The sequence below is a fragment of the Oncorhynchus mykiss genome, chromosome 25 (assembly GCF_057628025.1).
Source record: "Oncorhynchus mykiss isolate SJ-2025 chromosome 25, ASM5762802v1, whole genome shotgun sequence".
NCBI lineage: Eukaryota > Metazoa > Chordata > Actinopteri > Salmoniformes > Salmonidae > Oncorhynchus > Oncorhynchus mykiss.
In genome coordinates, this window is record NC_143046.1 from 38,372,083 (window position 1) to 38,394,874 (window position 22,792).

The window sequence follows — 22,792 nt, forward strand, 5'->3', positions numbered from 1 at the left end:
CCCTCAAAAGAAAATAAAAAAAAAACTCAATTTGTTATTGAGCGTCTTACTCTGCATGAATTATCAATTGTTTAAAACTAGTTTTTTTGAAGAAATTATCAACACTAGTTTGAATTCTCAAGTACTAGCTAATCATTTTTAACAATATTTGTTAGGGGTACATCAGCTTTAATATTGCAGATAGATTGTAGCTTCCATCAATGTAATTGTCTGCATCATTTCCAATCCCACATATGTTCTTTGTAAATATATACAGTACCAGTCAAAAGTTTGGACACACCTACTCATTCAAAGTTGTTCTTTATTTTTACTATTTTCTACATTGTAGAATAATAAAGACATCAAAACTATGAAATAACACATATGGAATCATGTAGTAACCAAAAAAGTGTAGATGAGATGGACCGCAGAGTGAAGGAAAGCAGCCATATGTGGGAACTTCTTCAAGACTGTTGGAAAAGCATTCCAGGTGAAGCTGGTTAAGAGAATGCCAAGAGTGTGCAAAGCTGTCATTAAGGCAAAGGGTGGCTACTTTGAAGAATCTCAAATATAACATACATTTTGATTTGGTTTAAGACTTTTTTGGTTACTACATATTTCCAAATGTGTTATTTCATAGTTTTGATGTCTTCCTTATTATTCTACAATGTAGAAAATAGTAAAAAATAAAGATAAATCGTTGAATGAGTAGATAGATGTGTCCAAACCTTCAACTGGTACTATATATATACATATAATTATTATTATTTATTTTTTGTATATATACAGTGCCTTACAAAAGTATGTATCCCCCTTGGTGTTTTTACTATTTTGTAGCATTACAACCTGTAATTTAAAAGGATTTGTATCTGTATTTCATGTAATGGACATACACAAAATAGTCCAAATTGGTGAAGTGAAATTTAAAAAATCACTTTTCATAAAATGTAATAAATAAAAAAAAATGGAAAAGTGTTGCATGCATATGTATTCACCCCCTTTGCTATGAAGCCCCTAAATAAGATCTGGTGCGAATAATTACCTTCAGAAGTCACATAATAAGTTAAATAAAGTCCACTTGTGTGCAATCTAAGTGAGACATGATCTGTCACATGATCTCAGTAAATATACACCTGTTCTGAAAGGCCCCAGTGTCTGCAACACCACCAAGCAAGCGGAACCATGAAGACCAAGGAGCTCTCCAAACAGGTCAGGGACAAAGTTGTGGAGAAGTACAGATCAGGGCTGGGTTATAAAAAAATATCTGAAACTTGGAACATCCCACGGAGCACCATTAAATCCATTATAAAAAAATTGAAAGAATATGGCACCACAACAAACCTGCCAAGAGAGGGCGGCCCACCAAAACTCACGGACCAAGCAAGGAGGTCATTAATCAGAGAGGCAACAAAGAGACCTAAGATAACCCTGAAGGAGCTGCAAAGCTCCACAGTGGAGATTGGAGTATCTGTCCATAGGAACACTTTAAGCCGTACACTCCACAGAGCTGGGCTAGCCAGAAGAGTGGCCAGAAAAAAAGCCATTGCTTAAAGAAAATTAAAATTAACAAACATGTTTGGTGTTCGCCAAAAGGCATGTGGGAGACTCCCCAAACATATGAAGAAGGTACTCTGGTCAGGTGAAACAAAAATGTTGCTTTTTGGCCATCAAGAAAACGCTATGTCTGGCGCAAACTCAACACCTCCCATTACCCAGAGAAAACCATCCCCATGGTGGTGGCAGTATCATGCTGTGGGGATGTTTTTCATCGGCAGGGGCTGGGAAACTGGTCAGAATTGAAGGAATGATGGATGGTATATGGCACAGCTGTCAATATTTGTTGTCCTTAAATGAAGCTGGTACACTTTTTTTATTCATCACAATTTTCTTTAACCAATTTTGGACTTAAATGCAGGGCCGACAGACACGTTTCTTACTTTTTTCCCCCTTCTACTTGCCTCTTCCATTTTTGCGGTAATGGAAGTTGGTTGTAATTTTTTGGTAGAGCAGACATTTCCTTATATGTTTGTTTGCTGCATGTGTGACATATCTCCACCAGTCCTATTTATGATATTATTTACAAAGATTATAACTGTTTTAAACATTTATTTTTCAATTATAGTATATTTGACTTTAACCACAATTTTTGTTGTATTATATGTTCTGTCTTTTCTGGTGGATTAAACTGATATCACAACCAAGTTTCTGTATCTTGTTTTAAAAATAGTGATATTTTGGAGGTTATTTCCTTTTCAAATAACCAAAAGTGATCTGAATAAAAGGAAAAAGGCCATTCTTGAACAAGGGTGTGACATTTTTTACCAGTCTGCTGGAGAACCAGTTTGGATTTAAGTATAACTTTTGTATGACCGAAGCCTTTAGTGAGAAGTCTAATGCTTTAATATTTAATAGACACAAAGTCAACCACCACTGCCTTAGAAACGGTCTGTTAAATTGCCAGGGAGAAAAATCAATGTGTTTACTTAACTGAGCGTGAAAGACCACAATGAGAGATATTGACCGTTGGTTGCATTCACAGCCTGAGGAGAGGAACAACTTTAAAGTCACCTACCCCTTAAAAAAAGAATAATAACTAAATGTGTTATTGTTTTACTCTGCATGATTCATCGATTGTCTAAAACTAGGTTTTGTGAAGAAATGATCAACAATAGTTTGAATTCCCAAGTACTAGCTAATAATTATTTTGTGGTTAATTTGGTAGCCAAGCTAGGCTTGGCTTCTTGCCCATAATTATTTGCTCCTATTGTTAGATTGAGATGAGCCTTTGCCAAGGAATCAATATGTACACACTGATCTGGGAGTAAATTCATATTTGGGTTTTGGACTTTTCTTACTTGGCCCCCTGGCCACCAACACAAAATGGCCTCCATCAGCAGGGTAATAACTCTTATCCACCCCTCAGCTCCTCTCAAAAGGGTTAAAACCACTGAGTGTTGACCTGGCTCACCCTTGTTTTAATGCTTTATTTCCTATCCGTACTGAGTCAGTTGGAGAGTTGCTTTGTTTGTGTCCTCTGCATGTCCCATTTCTCATACTAAATCATTTTTTATGTGCCTTTTACTTCTTTCAACACCCTGTATTTGTGTTTGTGTGACTGAAACACTGTTAACATACAGATTGCAATGGATCATTCTTCTGGAAAATCTTTACTTTGACTCAATTTAATCATGGATAGCTCCTTTAATGTAAAATGATATATATTTTTTTTAACAGATATTTTCCCTATATGCACCTGGAACTACAAAGAACGTCAAGGCAGATTTCTTCATCATCTTATGTCGAGTGACCAATGAATAAGTCCCAACTGACTTCTCTGTTTCACCTTTCTTCAGTATGACTTTGTGGAGCTGCTGGATGGCAGCAGACTCATCGCCAAAGAGAGGCGGGCTTCCACGGAGCCGGAAGCCAGGGGCCAGATGGAGCACCAGGTCAGCCTTCACCAAGCTGGTTTCATCCAGTACCTGGACTCTGGGGTGTGGCATCTGGCCTTCTACAATGATGGGAAGAGCCCGGAGACAGTATCATACAACACCATCATCCTAGGTAAGGGACCACCTCTGTAGAAATGGGTGAGGAGGTCACTGTAGATTTGTGTTAATGTACTTATTGGAGGTTATTTTTCCCCAAGTTATTGAGTGAACATTCCTTCTTAGAGAATGACTCAATAGTTGCCACTGGCAGGCCAGATTACCACATACATACACTAATCAAGAATTTAAACTACATCTACATGGTGCAAGCATAATTTGTTGATTGGGCTGTGTGAATTATTGTCTTATGCATATGTTACGCCTTTACAGAGCATGAACATCACTATCCCTTAGGACAGCCTCCTTGTGCTGGCTCAGGAATTGTGCTGTGGGAAAAGAGAAAACGGGCTGAGTTTTGCATCAGGGAATTCCGTCAATCCGTTTCTAAAGATATGAAGTTATCGATTACCAATGTCAAAATTGCCTGGATCTGTTGAAACCAGGGTTTGGAACCAAAAATATTTTCCAATCATTTCGTACTGAATAGAACCATTATTTTTCTTGTCCCGTTCCACTGTTCCGATCTGCAAAATAAAGTTCTGGACTGGATCAAACCCCCAAAAACAGTTTATATCATTCCTTCTGTTCCTTTTTAAAGGATCTAAAATAGATGTTTTATTTTATTTAGCTCGACATTAAATTAATTCACCAATCAGTGCAGATAGAGCTGCTTGCTATGGAGCGGGCAAGCTATAATTCTTTAACTACATGCATTGGACTGACAAGTGTAGGGTGCGAGATGTGACAAATTTTGCAGGTGGGGAGAGAGCAAGAGAAGGTGGTGGAGGAGGCTTGGCTTGAAACGCTGGGCATCTTGTTATGACAAGCATTATTTTGACCAGGGATGTTCTCTTGATAAGTGAGGGAATTGAACCATTTTCCCGTCCTCTTAAACATAGAAAATATACAGAGTACTTTTGGGTGTCAGGGAAAATGTATGGCGTAAAAAGTACATTATTTTCTTTAGGAATGTAGTGAAGTAAAAGTAGTCCAAAATATAAATAGTAAAGTACAGATACCTAAAAAAAAATCAACTCAAGTAGTACTTTTAAAGTATTTTGACTTAAGTTCTATACACCACTGGTAATTATATAAATTTTATCACACTTGGTACTCCTAATTGGATCTACTTGTGATCGGAAACACGGAAGTGCGCCTTAAGTGCCCTTAAAGCCTATAACTGGAGTGCGCATCACTGCTCTATTTCTCAGATCACATCTCAGAGCGCATCGTTATATTCCTTCACTCATTCACACACATTGTTCAAAGGTAAACGACCCCGACAGATGAAAATGACACATGAGGGCTATTTACTTATCAATGAAATAGGCTAATAACAACCGTAATGCGTGGCTGGTTACTACTGCTGCCATGTTAGGCCAATTCTCTTGCCCCAAATATTGTTTCACTTTCGAGTGAAGCACAACTTTTCTCTCCCGACACTTATCCTGCAACATTTGTGCAATCCAAATAAGCTATCTACATTTGTAATTTTATTTTCGAATGTTCTGTCGCTCTGTAAACATGCCTGGGCGAGAAGAAATAATGGCAAGAAGCATGAGCTTAGATCACAAGACGTCGTCAACAATTAAATAATTATACGGACAGACAAAGTAGGTCTACTAAACAACACCAAGTCGACAGACAAAAACAACCACATAGCCTATGTCTACAGAAAATACTTAGATTGAACAACAATGACTAGCTACGGATTCTGATTAATACATGATGTTTGGAGAAGGGGAGACTTGTGCCCTGAGATGAATCTATTCTCTAATTAAAAAATCTCTCCCTAATTTCTGAGTCACTCTTGTAACATCAGTGGGCTACAGTAGCCTATCATTCGGCGGGGCAGGTAGCCTACACACACACTCACTGGAAAAGATGTTCAGCTGGCATGCAGAAACTGGAATATGTTTCTAAAACACAGAGGGCTTTGCATAGGCTCTTTGTTACATTTTTTGTGGGACAGTAAAAAAATATCTGGAAAGTAAAATACGTTATTAACCATACGTTACGTAAAATACGTTATTAACCATACGTTACGTAAAATACGTTATTAACCATACGTTACGTAAAATACGTTATTAACCATACGTTACGTAAAATACGTTATTAACCATACGTTACGTAAAAGACGTTATTAACCATACGTTACGTAAAATACGTTATTAACCATACGTTACGTAAAATACGTTATTAACCATACGTTACGTAAAATACGTTATTAACCATACGTTACGTAAAATACGTTATTAACCATACGTTACGTAAAATACGTTATTAACCATACGTTACGTAAAATACGTTATTAACCATACGTTACGTAAAATACGTTATTAACCATACGTTACGTAAAATACGTTATTGCTTTTAAAATAACGGTTATGTTCCGGAACTGTATAGATCACGTTCATTCCCGGTCCTGTATCCTGTTCTGAAATTGTTTTTTTAATATCATTCTTTTCCGTTTTTCGGTTCTGTTCCCTGAAACCAGTTCCAACCCCTGGTTGAAACTGACATCCTGGTAGTGAACATCCAATACAAGTCTTCAAAAGCAATAAAAACAAAAAGTTTGTGTTACGATGGCAATCTAAACGAGCCCCCAGCATAGAGGGAGGTCCCTTTACGAGTGCTGGTCTTTTGAACGAATACAAGATGTGCCAGTGGATATCTCCAATTAACTCAGAGGATTTACTTGTAAACAGTTCAGAGATTCCGCTGCTGTTGTGGTTCATGATCAGTCATTCAAGTAAGATTTTACCAAATGAGAAAGAAAATGTGTCAAGGAATAAAGAAATCCACTGTGCGATTTAAAATGTTCGAGATGGTTTGGGACCGAGATGGGCAACATGGCATGGGAGTAGTCAGGCTACAGCAAATGGGATATGGAAGCTTAAACCTTCACGTGACATGGGAGGATTTCGGGAATGGCATATCATGCTTGCAGATCAGAAATACACATACAGTTGAAGTCGGAGGTTTACATACACTTAGGTCGGAGTCATTAAAACTCGTTTTTCAACCACGCCACAAATTTCTTGTTGACGAACTATAGTTTTGGCAAGTCGGTTAGGACATCTACTTTGTGCATGACACAAGTCATTTTTCCAAAAATTGTTTGCAGACAAGTTATTTCACTTATACAGTTGAAGTCGGAAGTTTACATACACCTTAGCCAAGTTAATTTTAACTCAGTTTTTCACAATTCCTGACATTTAATCCTCGTGAAAATTCCCTGTCTTAGGTCAGTTAGGATCCCCACTTTATTTTTAAGAATGTGAAATGTCAGAATAATAGTAGAGAGAATGATTTATTTCAGATGTTATGTCTTTCGTCACATTCCCAGTGGGTCAGAAGTTTACATACACTCAATTTTACTATTTGGTAGTGTTGCCTTTAAATTGTTTAACTTGGGTCAAACGTTCTGGGTAGCCTTCCACAAGCTTCCCACAATAAGTTGGGTGAATTTTGGCCCATTCCTCCTGACAGAGCTGGTGTAACTGAGTCAGGTTTGTAGGCCTCCTTGTTCACACATGCTTTTTCAGTTCTGCCCACACATTTTCAATAGGATTGAGGTCAGGGCTTTGTGATGGCCACTCCAATACCTTGACTTTGTTGTCCTTAAGCCATATTGTCACAGCTTTGGAAGTTTGCTTGGGGTCATTGTCCATTTGGAAGACCCATTTGCGACCAAGCTTTAACTGATGTCTTGAGACGTTGCTTCAATATATCCACATCATTTTCCGAACTCATGATGCCATCTATTTTGTGAAGTGCACCAGCCCCTCCTGCAGCAAAGCACCCCCACAACATGATGCTGCCACCCCCGTGCTACACGGTTGGGATGGTGTTCTTCGGCTTGCAAGCCTCCCCCTTTTTTCTCCAAACATAACAAGGGTCATTATGGCCAAACAGTCCTATGTTTGTTTCATCAGACCAGATGACATTTCTCCAAAAAGTACGATCTTTGTCCCCATGTGCAGTTGCAAACCGTAGTCTGGCTTTTATATGGCGGTTTTGAAGCAGTGGCTTCTTCCTTGCTGAGCGGCCTTTCGGGTTATGTCGATATAGGCCTCGTTTTACTGTGGATATATGTACTTTTGTGCCTGTTTCCTCCAGCATCTTCACAAGGTCCTTTGCTGTTGTTCTGGGATTGATGTGCACTTTTCGCACCAAAGTGTATGTTCACCTCTAGGAGACAGAACGCGTCTCCTTCCTGAGCGGCACGACTTGAGCGTGGTCCCATGGTGTTTCTACTTGCGTACTATTGTTTGTACAGATGAACGTGGTATCTTCAGGCATTTGGAAATTGCTCCCAAGGATGAACTAGACTTGTGGAGGTCTACAATTTTTTTTCTGAAATGTTGGCTGATTTCTTTTGATTTTCCCATGATGTCGAGCAAGAGGCACTGAGTTTGAAGGTAGGCCTTGAAATACATCCACAGGTACACCTCCAATTGACTCAAATTATGTCAATTAGCCTATCAGAAGCTTCTAAAGCCATGACATAATTTTCTGGAATTTTCCCAGCTTTTAAAAGGCACAGTCAACTTAGTGTATGTAAACTTCTGACCCACTGGAACTGCTACAGTGAATTATAAGTGAAATAATCTGTCTGTAAACAATTTTGGGAAAAATTACTTGTGTCATGCACAAAGTAGATGTCCTAATCGAATTGCCAAAACTATAGTTTGTTAACAAGAAATTTGTGGAGTGGTTGAGAAATGAGTTTTAATGACTAAGTGTATGTCAACTGTACCTAGCTACATATACTGTACATCAACGGAGGCTGCTGATAATGGCTGAAACGGAGTGGAATGGCTGGAATGGAGTGAATCAAACAAGTGAAATCAATGTTTGATACCATTTCATTCACTCCATTCTGGCCATTATTATGAGCCGTCCTCTCCTCAGCAACCTCCACTGCCGTACATGTATAACATTGACTGAGTGGAATTGTGGTATACAGTAGCTGTATAAGATGGCGTAGTATGTGACAACATAGTAGTGATAGGAAATCCAATCCAGGAATCCATTGTGTACATATTGGATGATGTAATAAAAATGTGGTGGATACATTTTAGAGGTATGATTTCTCAATAATGGCTGGTGTAATTCTAGAAAAAAAAATGTCTGTCCCAACAGAGTCAGTTATGGAGTGCTCACACAACTGTTATGGAAACGGTGAATGTGTGTCGGGCTCATGTCACTGTTTCCCAAGATTCAGTGGACCATACTGCTCAAGAGGTATATATGTTCTCTTGTCACATTCCTAATCCATGTTATGATATTCACAATCAATAAATGGCCATGATTCAAAGGACAAATACAGGCTATAATGTCAGAATTGATTACCATGTGCATGTGATATTTGTTCTTAATGTAGGGTTAGGTTTAGGCTAAAGGTCAGGGTTAGGGCTAATGTTTCGGATAAAATCTTTGGAGAGAAAGTGTTGTACTCATGGCCATTGTTGCGTGGCCAGATAATTATAGATGTTTTGATTTGATGGTTGTATCAACACTATAGCTACAAAATTGACTAATATACTTTACATGAAATTGTCATATATACTTTTTAATAACCTTGTTACTTTCCACCACAGCTGCCTGTCCCATCCTATGCAGTGGCAACGGCCAGTACACAAGGGGGCGCTGTCAATGCTACAGTGGATGGAAGGGCACAGAGTGTGATATGCCTGCCACTCAGTGTGTGGACCCCCAATGTGGCGGTCATGGGATCTGCGTGACGGGTAACTGTGTGTGCAATGCCGGCCACAAAGGAAGCAACTGTCACCAAGGTACACCACAAGGATATGTAGTGTCGCCGTTTGATTTCCCAGCGACATTGACAGCTGAAACAATTGCTCTTTTCAACTTCACCAAGCAGATAATTCATTGTGTTCCCCATTGATACTTTGCATGCATTAGCTCCCTCTAACCATTTAGGTACAACAGCTATGGATTGGAATTGATTCTGAATTGTCCATCCAATGTGATTGGTTCAGTGCACTCCAGTACACAAAACCTGTGAGAGTCCATTTCTCGTTTTTTGTCGCAAGTACCTCTTGCTTTTTCCTCCATCTTTTCTCTGCCTGTTCAATTAGTTTTAACTTCATTGATCCATAATCAGACATAGAGGCAATTAACTTGTCAGATTTACATCTGCAGCTCAGTGACCCGACGTGTAAGATGTTATTTAGTCGCGGGAGTAATTAAATATTTTTTTGCGCTCATTGTGAAGTGAATTTCGAGAGAAAGGACACTAGTGCTATTGTGGAACTAACTATCTTGCCTTATTTGATAAGCACCAAATTATTCTCAATGAGTCGCTGAGATCAATATAGACTACATGACCAAAAGTATGTGGACACCTGCTCGAAAATGTCATTCCAAAATCATGGGCATTAATATGGAGTTGGTCCCCCCTTTGCTGATATAACAGCCTCCATTCTTCTGCGAAGACTTTCCACTAGATGTTGGAACATTGCTGCGAGGACTTGATTCCATTCAGCCACAAGCATTAGTGAGGACGGGCACTGATGTTGGGCGATTAGGCCTGGCTCGCAGTCGGCGTTCCAATTCAAAGGTGTCCGATGAGGTTAAGGTGCAGGCCAGTAAAGTTCTTCCAAACCGATCTCGACAAACATTTCTGTATGAACCTTGCTTTGTGCATGGGGGCATTGTCATGCTGAAACAGGAACTTCCCCAAACTGTTGCCACAAAGTTGGAAGCACAGAATTGTCTAGAATGTCATTGTATGCTGTAGCATTAAGATTTCCCTTCACTGGAACTCAGGGTCCTAGCCTGAACCATGAACAACAGCTCCAGACCATTATTGCTCCACCACCAAACTGTTGGCACTATGCATTGGGTGAGGAAGCGTTCTCCTGGCATCCACCAAACCCAGATTCCATCTGGAATGCCAGATGGTGAAGAGGGATTCATCACTCCAGACAACGCGTTTCCACTGCTCCAGAGTGCAATGGCAGCGAGCTTTACACCACTCCAGCCGACACTTGGCATTGCGCATGGTGATCTTGTGCTTGTGTGACTGCTAAGCCATGGAAACCCATTTCATGAAGCTCCCGACTAATAGATATTGTACTGATGTTGCTTCCAGAGGCAGTTTGGATCTCTGTAGTGAGTGTTGCAACCAAGGACTAGTGGTTAGACCGTTGGGCCAGTGACTGAAAGGTTGCTGGATCGAATCCCAGAACTGACAAGGTAGAAAACTTTGTTCTTCCCATGAACAAGGCATTTAACCCACTGTGCCCCAGTAGGCTGTCATTTTAAATAAGAATTTGTTCTTAACTGACTTGTCTAGTTAAAAAAATGTAAATAAAAAAATCATCCCATACACAGTACTGGATCCATCTCCTTTCCTTTCCCCTGTTTTCCCCGTGTTTCCCTAGTGGACTGTCTGGACCCGACCTGCTCGGGCCACGGAGCCTGCCACCACGGTGAATGCCACTGTAACCCGGGCTGGGGCGGAATGGACTGTGCGATCCTGAGAAGCACATGTCCTGAACAGTGCTCCAGCCACGGAACTTTCCACACCGAGACGGGAACCTGCATCTGTGAGGCTAACTGGACAGGCTCCGACTGCTCTGTAGGTCAGACAACTCTCTTACTCCTCATTAGGTTTAGCTGTCTGGCTTTGTGTTTTGTATGTGTGATGTAGAGGAGGCTCCTCCATTGAGGAAAAGGATGATGGTCCTCAATAATATGAGGAACATTTTAAACAATTTATTTGTAGGTACTTTTCCAGTTTGAGGGCTGTGCTTTGGTTTTATTAATCGGTTCCTTTGCTTAAAGGACCAGGTGATTCATGTTCAATGTCTTTCTCTAGAATGGGGTCATTTAGTTCAGTTTAATTCACAGTGCAGAATTAGTCCCTGCATCTGCAGTCCACAGTTGGCGACCCTAATTGATTTCCATCAAATTCGAACCTATTGGGTTTTTAACAATCCAGGTAAGAGGTAAGATTAATTAAGCAACACATTAACTTGATTGTGCGATTGAAATCCAAAGGGTTTTTGCACAAGAGGGTTTTACTGTAAGTCTGAATTGATGGATGAGCCGAGAACCTGGACTGCTGGGAGGAAATAGGAAAGGGTGTTTAGAGAAACTGGAAGTTTTGTCTCAATGTATTCACTTTCAGACAACATTCAAAGTAAAGCCATTTGTTATACTGTAAAAAAGCTATAGAATATATCAGGACACAGAGTCCCTCTTTCACAATGTGAAACATCCATTGCTGGTCAATGTAAAAAATATATATATACATTTGAAGGGAGCAATTTTAGCATAAGCAGAAGTCCAAACTCTTATTTGCCCACTTGGGTAGTAATCGATGTTTCTCTCTTAATTATCTCAGCAGTTCGACTCCAATTAAATGAACTTTAATTAACAAGCGGTGTGGCATAGATCGACCACCGACTCCGACATCACGCCAGAGACAGGGGCGTGCTAAAAGCAGATAAACACATTTGTGCTAATGAAAAATAGATTATATGGATTCTTTTTTTTGGGGGGGTGGGGGCTTTGTAATCGAATGCTCCCCCTCCAGAGGCATGGTTAATATTCTGAAGTGTCGTCTAAGCATTAATTAGAGACCCACCAAGGTCTCTCAATCGAAGAAAACTGCAATCAGAGGGAGATTAAACTAATATCTTAAAAAAAGTGCAAATGAGAGTGGGAGAGATGGTTTTGCTTGTAAGCGAACAACAGTAAAACATTTAAATGTTGTACAGTGCCTTCCGACACAAAATATTTTAATGTCCATTTATAAAACATTTATGTAACATAAAAAAACTAATAGCAGGGCCTCCCGGGTGGCGCAGTGGTTAAGGGCGCTTTGTCATCAGAGTCCCTGGGTTCGCGCAATTGGCCTAGCGTCGCCCGGGTTAGGGAGGGCTTGGTCGGTAGGGGTGTCCTTGTCTCATTGCGCACCAGCGACTCCTGTGGCGGGCTGGGCGCAGTGTGCGCTATCCAAGGTGGCCAGGTGCACGGTGTTTCCTCCGGCGCATTGGTGCGGCTGGCTTCCGGGTTGGATGCGCGCTGTGTTAAGAAGCAGTGCGGCTTGGTTGGGTTGTGTATCGGAGGACGCATGACTTTCAACCTTTGTCTCTCGGGAGTTGTAGCGATGAGACAAGATAGTAGCTACTACAACAATTGGGGAGAAAAAGGGGTATAATTCAAAAAAAAAAAAAAAAACGAATAGCGGTAAGTCTCTAAGAACTTTGCACACCTGGAATGTGCAATATTTGCCCATTATTCTTTTTTAAATTCTTCAAGCTCTGTCAAGTTGCTGATCATTGCTAGAAAGCCATTTTCAAGTCTTGCCATAGTTTCAAGTTGATTTAAGTAAAAACTTTAACTAGACCACTCAGGAACATTCAATGTCACCTTGGTAAGCAACTGCAGTGTACAGTGGGGCAATAAAGTATTTAGTCAGCCACCAATTGTGCAAGTTCTCCCACTTAAAAAGATGAGAGAGGCCTGTAATTTTCATCATAGGTACACTTCAACTATGACAGACAAAATGAGAAAAAAAATCCAGAAAATCACATTGTAGAATTTTTTATGAATTTATTTGCAAATTATGGTAGAAAATAAGTATTTGGTCACCTACAAACAAGCAAGATTTCTGGCTCTCACAGACCTGTAACTTCTTCTTTAAGAGGCTCCTCTGTCCTCCACTCATTACCTGATTTAATGGCACCTGTTTGAACTTGTTATCAGTATAAAAGACACCTGTCCACAACCTCAAACAGTCACACTCCAAACTCCACTATGGCCAAGACTATAGACCTGCACCAGGCTGGGAAGACTGAATCTGCAATAGGTAAGCAGCTTGGTTTGAAGAAATCAACTGTGGGAGCAATTATTAGGAAATGGAACATTCAGTTGCAGCGATGAGACAAGATAGTAGCTACTAACAATTGGATACCATGAAATTGGGGAGAAAAAAGGGGTAAAAATAAAGTGATATAAATGCACACATTCATCTCCTTTTCAGCTCAAACTGGTAGATTTAAAAAATACTCTGGTGTTGTATATTATTTAGGGTTAGGAAAGTATTTATGAATAACCAATAAAAAATGTTTGGAAAACCTTTATGCAGGTTCATCCTGCAAGTTGCCATATTCAATCATTCAATCCATTAAATATTGGAAGTGTATAATTGGGCTTGAATAGTATCTCTATAAATCTACACTAATATTCCTCATGGAAGTGTGATGACAATGGTCTAGTCGTCGTGAACTGTGCTCCAGACTCCAGGTTTAAACTGCTACGTATGGTCCGTTCCATAATGATCCCAAATTATTGAACAACCTGTAATACCGTAGCCTAATATGATCCACTATTGCTAGCGATCTTCAGAACAACCACACGAATGTGACAGAGGAAACAAAGGTAAACTAACGATATAATGGAATGATGCAAAATGTTAGGAAACTAACACTAAAGTGACGTTGTACATGTGTGTGTGTTACGGTGAGTGAATGAGGACCCAAAAGCGAACTAACTTAAACAGAGCTTCTTTAATAACCAAACATAGGTAGGCTCAGATAGACCGGCAGATTCCGACAGGACAGGACAAGGTTACAGCAAACATGACGATAGTCTGGTTCAGGCATGAAACACAACAAACAAGAATCCGACAAGGACAGGAACAGAAACAGAGAGAGATATAGGGACCTAATCAGAGGGAAAAAGGGAACAGGTGGGAAACGGGGTGAATGGGTAGTTAGAGGAGACAAGGAACAGCTGGGGGAAAGCGGGGGAGAAAAGGTAACCTAACAACGACCAGCAGAGGGAGACAGGGTGAAGGGAAAGGACAGAGACAAGACACAACATGACAGTACATGACAGTACCCCCCCACTCACCGAGCGCCTCCTGGCGCACTCGAGGAGGAAACCTGGCGGCAACGGAGGAAATCCTCGATCAGCGCACGGTCCAGCACGTCCCGAGAGGGAACCCAACTCCTCTCCTCAGGACCGTACCCCTCCCAATCAACGAGGTACTGGTGACCACGGCCCCGAGGACGCATGTCCAAAATTCTACGGACCCTGTAGATGGGTGCGCCCTCGACAAGGATGGGGGGGGGGGGGAAGACGAGCGGGGGCGCGAAGGACGGGCTTGATGCAGGAGACATGGAAGACCGGGTGGACGCGACGAAGGTATCGCGGAAGAAGAAGTCGAACTGCGACAGGATTAATGACCCGAGAAATACGGAACGGACCAATGAACCGCGGGGTCAACTTGCGAGAAGCCGTCTTAAGGGGAAGGTTCTGAGTGGAGAGCCAAACTCTCTGACCGCGACAATATCTAGGACTCTTAGTTCTACGCTTATTAGCAGCCCTCACAGTCTGCGTCCTATAACGGCAAAGTGCAGACCTGACCCTCTTCCAGGTGCGCTCGCAACGTTGGACAAAAGCCTGAGCGGAGGGGACGCTGGACTCGGCGAACTGAGATGAGAACAGCGGAGGCTGGTACCCGAGGCTACTCTGAAAAGGAGATAGCCCGGTCGCAGACGAAGGAAGCGAGTTGTGGGCGTATTCTGCCCAGGGGAGCTGTTCTGACCAAGACGCAGGGTTACGAAAAGAAAGACTGCGTAAGATGCGACCAATAGTCTGATTGGCCCGTTCTGCTTGACCGTTAGACTGGGGGTGAAAGCCGGAAGAGAGACTGACGGAAGCCCCAATCAAACGGCAAAACTCCCTCCAAAATTGAGACGTGAATTGCGGACCTCTGTCCGAAACGACGTCTGACGGAAGGCCATGAATTCTGAAAACATTCTCGATGATGATTTGTGCCGTCTCTTTAGCAGAAGGAAGCTTAGCAAGGGGAATGAAATGAGCCGCCTTAGAGAACCTATCGACAACCGTAAGAATAACAGTCTTCCCCGCTGACGAAGGCAGTCCGGTGACAAAATCTAAGGCGATGTGAGACCACGGTCGAGAGGGAATAGGACCGGCCTGAGACGGCCGGCAGGAGGAGAGTTACCGGACTTAGTCTGCGCGCAGACCGAACAAGCAGCCACGAAACGACGCGTGTCATGCTCCCGGGTGGCGAATGGAAGCAAGCGTACCCCGAACGCCAGGGTGGCCGGCTAACTTGGCAGAGTGAGCCCACTGAAGAACGGCCAGACGAGTAGGAACGGGAACGAAAAGAAGGTTCCTAGGACAAGCGCGCGGCGACGGAGTGTGAGTGAGCGCTTGTTTTACCTGCCTCTCAATTCCCCAGACAGTCAACCCGACAACACGCCCCTCAGGGAGAATCCCCTCGGGGTCAGTGGAGGCTACTGAAGAACTGAAGAGACGAGACAAAGCATCAGGCTTGGTGTTCTTAGAGCCCGGACGATAAGAATCACGAACTCGAAACGAGCGAAAAACAGCGCCCAACGCGCCTGACGCGCATTAAGTCGTTTGGCAGAATGGATGTACTCAAGGTTCCTATGGTCAGTCCAAACGACAAAAGGAACGGTCGCCCCCTCCAACCACTGTCGCCATTCGCCTAGGGCTAACCGGATGGCGAGCAGTTCGCGGTTACCCACATCATAGTTACGTTCCGACGGCGACAGGCGATGAGAAAAATACGCGCATGGGTGGACCTTGTCGTCAGAGAGGGAGCGCTGAGAAAGGATGGCTCCCACGCCCACCTCTGACGCGTCAACCTCGACAACGAACTGTCTAGAGACGTCAGGTGTAACAAGGATAGGAGCGGATGTAAAACGATTCTTGAGGAGATCAAAAGCTCCCTGGGCGGAAACGGACCACTTAAAGCACGTCTTGACAGAAGTAAGGGCTGTGAGAGGAGCTGCCACCTGACCGAAATTATGGATGAAACGACGATAGAAGTTCGCGAAGCCGAGAAAGCGCTGCAGCTCGACGCGTGACTTAGGGACGGGCCAATCAATGACAGCTTGGACCTTAGCGGGATCCATCTTAATGCCTTCAGCGGAAATAACAGAACCGAGAAATGTGACGGAGGAGGCATGAAAAGTGCACTTCTCAGCCTTCACAAAAAGACAATTCTCTAAAAGGCGCTGGAGGACACGTCGAACGTGCTGAACATGAATCTGGAGTGACGGTGAAAAATTCAGGATATCGTCAAGGTAAACGAAAACAAAGATGTTCAGCATGTCTCTCAGGACATCATTGACTAATGCCTGAAAGACAGCTGGAGCGTTAGCGAGGCCGAAAGGAAGAACCCGGTATTCAAAGTGCCCTAACGGAGTGTTAAACGCCGTCTTCCACTCGTCCCCCTCCCTGATGCGCACGAGATGGTAAGCGTTACGAAGGTCCAACTTAGTGAAAAACCTGGCTCCCTGCAGGATCTCGAAGGCTGAAGACATAAGAGGAAGCGGATAACGATTCTTCACTGTTATGTCATTCAGCCCTCGATAATCTATGCAGGGGCGCAGAGACCCGTCCTTCTTCTTGACAAAAAAAAACCCCGCTCCGGCGGGAGAGGAGGAGGGGACTATGGTACCGGCGTCAAGAGCTACAGACAAATAATCTTCGAGAGCCTTACGTTCGGGAGCCGACAGAGAGTATAGTCTACCCCGGGGGGGGGGTGGTTCCCGGAAGGAGATCAATACTACAATCATACGACCGGTGTGGAGGAAGAGAGGTGGCCCTGGACCGACTGAACACCGTGCGCAGATCGTGATATTCCTCCGGCACCCCTGTCAAATCACCAGGCTCCTCCTGTGAAGAAGAGACAGAGGAAACAGGAGGGATAGCAGACATTAAACATTTCACATGACAAGAGACGTTCCAGGAGAGGATAGAATTACTAGACCAATTAATGGAAGGATTATGACAAACTAGCCAGGGATGGCCCAAAACAACAGGTGTAAAAGGTGAACGAAAAATTAAAAAAGAAATGGTTTCACTATGATTACCAGAAACAGTGAGGGTTAAGGGTAGCGTCTCACGCTGAATCCTGGGGAGAGGACTACCATCCAGGGCGAACAAGGCCGTGGGCTCCTTTAACTGTCTGAGAGGAATGTCATGTTCCCGAGCCCAGGTCTCGTCCATAAAACAGCCCTCCGCCCCAGAGTCTATTAAGGCACTGCAGGAAGCTGACGAACCGGTCCAGCGTAGATGGACCGACAAGGTAGTGCAGGATCTTGAAGGAGAGACAGGAGTAGTAGCGCTCACCAGTAGCCCTCCGCTTACTGACGAGCTCTGGCCTTTTACTGGACATGAAGTGACAAAATGACCAGCGGAACCGCAATAGAGACAGAGGCGGTTGGTGATTCTCCGTTCCCTCTCCTTAGTCGAGATGCGGATACCTCCCAGCTGCATGGGCTCAGCACCCGAGCCGGCAGAGGAAGATGGTAGTGATGCGGAGAGGGAGGCGACGGAGAGCGCGAGCTCCTTTCCACGAGCTCGGTGACGAAGATCAACCCGTCGCTCAATGCGAATAGCGAGTTCAATCAAGGAATCCACGCTGGAAGGAACCTCCCGGGAGAGAATCTCATCCTTTACCTCTGCGCGGAAACCCTCCAGAAGACGAGCGAGCAAGGCCGGCTCGTTCCAGCCACTGGAGACAGCAAGAGTGCGAAACTCAATAGAGTAGTCTGTTATGGATCGATTGCCTTGACATAGGGAAGACAGGGCCCTGGAAGCCTCCTCCCCAAAAACAGATCGATCAAAAACCCGTATCATCTCCTCCTTAAAGTCTTGATACTGGTTAGTACACTCAGCCCTTGCCTCCCAGATTGCCGTGCCCCACTCACGAGCCCGTCCAATAAGGAGAGATATGACGTAGGCGACACGAGCAGTGCTCCTGGAGTAAGTGTTGGGCTGGAGAGAAAACACAATATCACACTGGGTGAGGAACGAGCGGCATTCAGTGGGCTCCCCAGAGTAACACGGCGGGTTATTGATTCTGGGCTCCGGAGATTCGAAAGCCCTGGAAGTGGCCGGTGGATCGAGGCGGAGATGGTGAACCTGTTCTGTGAGGTTGGAGACTTGGGTGGCCAGGGTCTCAACGGCATGTCGAGCAGCAGACACTTCCTGCTCGTGTCTGCCTAGCATCGCTCCCTGGATCCCGACGGCTGAGTGGAGAGGATCCGAAGTCGCTGGGTCCATTCTTGGTCGGATTCTTCTGTTACGGTGAGTGAATGAGGACCCAAAAGCGAACTAACTTAAACAGAGCTTCTTTAATAACCAAACATAGGTAGGCTCAGATAGACCGGCAGATTCCGACAGGACAGGACAAGGTTACAGCAAACATGACGATAGTCTGGTTCAGGCATGAAACACAACAAACAAGAATCCGACAAGGACAGGAACAGAAACAGAGAGAGATATAGGGACCTAATCAGAGGGAAAAAGGGAACAGGTGGGAAACGGGGTGAATGGGTAGTTAGAGGAGACAAGGAACAGCTGGGGGAAAGCGGGGGAGAAAAGGTAACCTAACAACGACCAGCAGAGGGAGACAGGGTGAAGGGAAAGGACAGAGACAAGACACAACATGACAGTACATGACAGTGTGGGTATAACTGACAGTGGCTACCGATAGTGGCAAATGTTTAACACAATACAAATTGAAAAAAGTACAGTGAAAAGTCTGGGGATATAATTAAAACATCATAAATCTACTCGGTAGGTTTAGTGCTATACTGTTGCACATTGCTACAGAAGCCTATAGCTTGGGTCTCCAAATTCCATCCCTGCAACTTATAAGGCCGGCGTTTGATGAACTTAACTGTGGAAAAGGTGATATTTTGTTATGCTTCAGTTTGCTGCCATATGACTGGTCTATTTACAATCCCCTTATTCAAACAGCTTACTCATTGACCTAGCTCTTAACAATTTGTTTAAAAAAAAAAAAAGGGGAAAGTAGATGTTGTTCCATTTGGAACCGACAGGCTCCTCGGCCTTATTCATCGTGCTTATAGAAAGACCATATTCTGACCTTTTCTTAATTCTATCTGTAGAATTGATTTGATCTCCACCCCCAAAAGAATAGGAAGGGGAATAGCATGCTATTCTCATACTTAAGTTTAAAGTCAGAATACGCGTAGAGAGAAAAGAGCATAAAAAAAGGAATCGCGTTCAATTTACGCGTGCCGAACTCGAAAGTACTATAAATTACTGTACATCACTATAGAACTAGTCTGTCCAGTCTATGATGGACGACTCTATTTTTGGTTGCGTGTGTGTCAGAGATGTGCACGGTGGACTGCGGCCCCCACGGAGCATGTGTCAGTGGGACGTGTCACTGTGAGGAAGGATCGGCAGGCTCAGAGTGCGACCAGAGGGACTGTCACCCACGCTGTACAGATCATGGCGTCTGCCGAGAAGGCAAATGTGACTGTCACCAGGGCTGGACAGGAGAGCACTGCACTATTGGTAAGTCGTACTGACATGTAAAGCCATTCATAACTGGTAAATTACCCAATGCAGATTAGCAGTTATCCTCCACCCACACTCAGTAGAGAACCAGTATAAAGAGGCAGTAATGTAACTATTAAAAGTCCACTGATGCTCCTGAATATGCCCAAGAGTTTTTCCAATTGTATCTTGAATGCAGTCATCAAAGTTGATGAGCTTGGTGGGAATTTGGCTCCTCTCAGTCCAATTTTGCATTATGTAATAAAGAAGTATAAAGTAAGCATTTTCTAAAGCTATATTTATTGCATAACATACAGGTTTGACTATAAATATATTTACCGCTTGAATAGTATTGTACAGAGATGGGGTCAATTCCTCTGCTGAATTGAGTATGGAATTTCCCAATTAAACTTCAATTCGATTCATGAATTGCCAGGGGACTTAGATGGAACTGACCCTGTCCCTGGTACCGCTAACCCTCTTTCCCATTCCATTTCACTCTCACTATCCTTGACACCTGACATCCCCATTATTCTCTTTCCCAATGGCAATGGATTAGGCATGCTCTTCGATCTACATATCGAATCCTACCTCTTATACAGTAAGGGCAGGTATTAAGGGAAATGAGGGCCAGCCAGGACTATGGTCTTATTCAGCTTTGTCTCACTGGAATAGCCCGTGTTCGAGATGACAGCTTCGCTGTGCATTAATCGAGATAATGAGCACTGTGAGGTTGCTTCCCCTTGACCTATGACCTCAACTTCCTGGACACGCTGCTCCTGTCAAAAAGGTGACAGTTAAACTGTTGACGTGGCGCATCATGTACCGTTCCACCCTGTGTCACCCAAACCCACTCGGAAACAAAAGACTCTTCAAACTCTTCAACCCTAATTACATATGAACAAGACTTTCGTCAGCAGTTATCCCATCCAGAGGATGAAGCTGACTGGCGCTTAGAAACGAGGAGAGAGAGAGAGATGAGATTGGGCCGGGGTGATTGGAGGGGTCGCATTCCTGATGTTATTCATCTCTGCCTCCTTAATGAGAACTAAGATCCCATCCCTTTCAACGTCTTCCTGTTTAAGACCCCCCATCAGGAAACCATTTCCTAGCCGTAGATGCGCCTGGGATGAATAGACAGGCATTCTTGCCGGGAACTAGTAGCTTATTCTTTTTTCCTTTTTTTCCCCCCAAGGCTTTCTGAATAACTTCTATTCGCACAAAGCACCTTTAATCACATTACATGGCCAGACTCTGACGAAGGGGCTGGAATAGGCCGCTTCCCCGGACGAGCTATTGTCAGACACATTGCGATCCTGTTTTTAATCTGGGAGGCTTAGGCACCGCTCTTGCTTTACTTTCCATTCTTTTTTTTTTCCCCTCTTCTTTTGATGTTTACTACCAACGTGTTTCTTTTCATTCAAGTGTTCCTGGGAATTCACTGACATGCTTTGTTTGCTCCAATGAGGAAGTGGTTGAATTGCTGATATACAGTGGCAGGACAATAAGGCACATGACAATTGAATGGCCAATACACTGATAGTTGTCATATATAGCTGATGTACCAGTGTGTACTGGGATGACAATAAGCCGAAGTACTTCTGGATGTGTACTTGAAGGACAAGAAGCTACACACCTCTTGAATGGTAAAGGTGTGGTTAGCTGTAGCTGGAGAGATGGTGTAACCGAGTGCACAAGTTCACACTATAATGCTATTTGTGTGTTTGTCAGTAAACAGCTGTAGCTATACAGTTATAAACAAGTTTTGTTTTTTAGATGTTCTATGTGAGTGTACTGTACATTTTTTTTATTTACTTCATGTGGAGGGTTTAATACATGGATGTATGTTGTTATGAAGGAAAGCATGCCACTCCTGGGATGGCAATGTAGCTCATCAAGCAAGCCTGAAAGTTTGCCCGACAGCACCTTAACGCACATAACTATGAAACCTTCATAGTGCAAACAAATTAGTTGTTTCCTTGTCATGCTATCTGTGCATGTTACCTCTGTAATAACACTTCTCTACACCTCTTTTTACCTTTCTCTGTCTTTCGGTCTGCCCCTCCTCTCCTTTCCTCTTATCCGACAAGCTCTGGATTCAAGAGTATCAGGTAATGTACTTTCCAGTCTTTCTCGCTCCTTTCTGTTTGGTCTCAATACACAACAACAACAACAACAAAAAAACGTCAGACTGAAAATGTAAACCAACCCCCCCTTTTGCAAATGTTTCCCCTCTCTTCAATGGTAATAGGAGCGGTCAAGATAGGATATAAAGGTAACGGAATGACTACCCCAGAGAGTTGTCACCAACAATCACTCGCCTGCTCTCTGTTTTCTTCCCCTAGCACGACGTACACATGTCTTATGTCCCAGTCTATCACTGTTTGTATTGTGGTCCGGGGTACCTTCATACATGTCTGTCCTAACTAGTCAAACACTCTCGGCCCCCCTTTTCCTGTCTGAATCCTTGTGTGTGTCTGTCAGAAGAAGCACTAAGCGGATGTAGCCAGTCACTTACACTTAAGCTCTTTTCTATCTTCCACCCTGTGGGGGGAAAAAAGGAAAGCAATATCCTGGTATCAGGTGGAGATGTTGAGACTACGTCAACATCGACCCTCTGCCTTTTGTCTCTACCTCTATCTATCCCATGTCTTTACCTTGATAGTACCTTCACATGGGTGTTGCGCTGGTTTTAGGCCAAGATACATGTGTTGTTGTTTTTTTTTTTGGTGCTGATGCTTCAGATAGGATTAGAGGAACATTGACTAATCAGCGTATAATAAAAATGCAGAGCAAGTTTATTTGCAGTAGTAACCACTATTATCCAACTGTGTGTTGGCCTCCATGCATTCTTAATATCCAAAATTTGCCAAGACAATTTCCATTTCAAAGGGCCCTGA

At 43.3% G+C, this 22,792-nt stretch overlaps 1 protein-coding gene across 8 annotated transcripts in view; it reads left to right on the forward strand.

Moving 5' to 3' along the window:
• LOC110505123 (teneurin-3-like) overlaps positions 1-22,792 on the forward strand; it is a 260,767-nt gene that overhangs the window by 201,787 nt on the left and 36,188 nt on the right. For 4 of the 8 annotated variants that reach the window (XM_090219766.1, XM_021584110.3, XM_021584111.3 and 1 more), the window contains 7 exons: positions 3,333-3,543; positions 8,679-8,780; positions 9,137-9,331; positions 10,946-11,146; positions 19,725-19,910; positions 21,983-22,003; positions 22,144-22,167. In XM_090219766.1, the coding sequence (XP_090075892.1) occupies positions 3,333-3,543; positions 8,679-8,780; positions 9,137-9,331; positions 10,946-11,146; positions 19,725-19,910; positions 21,983-22,003; positions 22,144-22,167 (940 nt within the window). The remainder of the gene's footprint in view (positions 1-3,332; positions 3,544-8,678; positions 8,781-9,136; positions 9,332-10,945; positions 11,147-19,724; positions 19,911-21,982; positions 22,004-22,143; positions 22,168-22,792) is intronic. The other 4 variants (XM_021584112.3, XM_021584113.3, XM_090219768.1 and 1 more) reach the window with 1 other exon arrangement.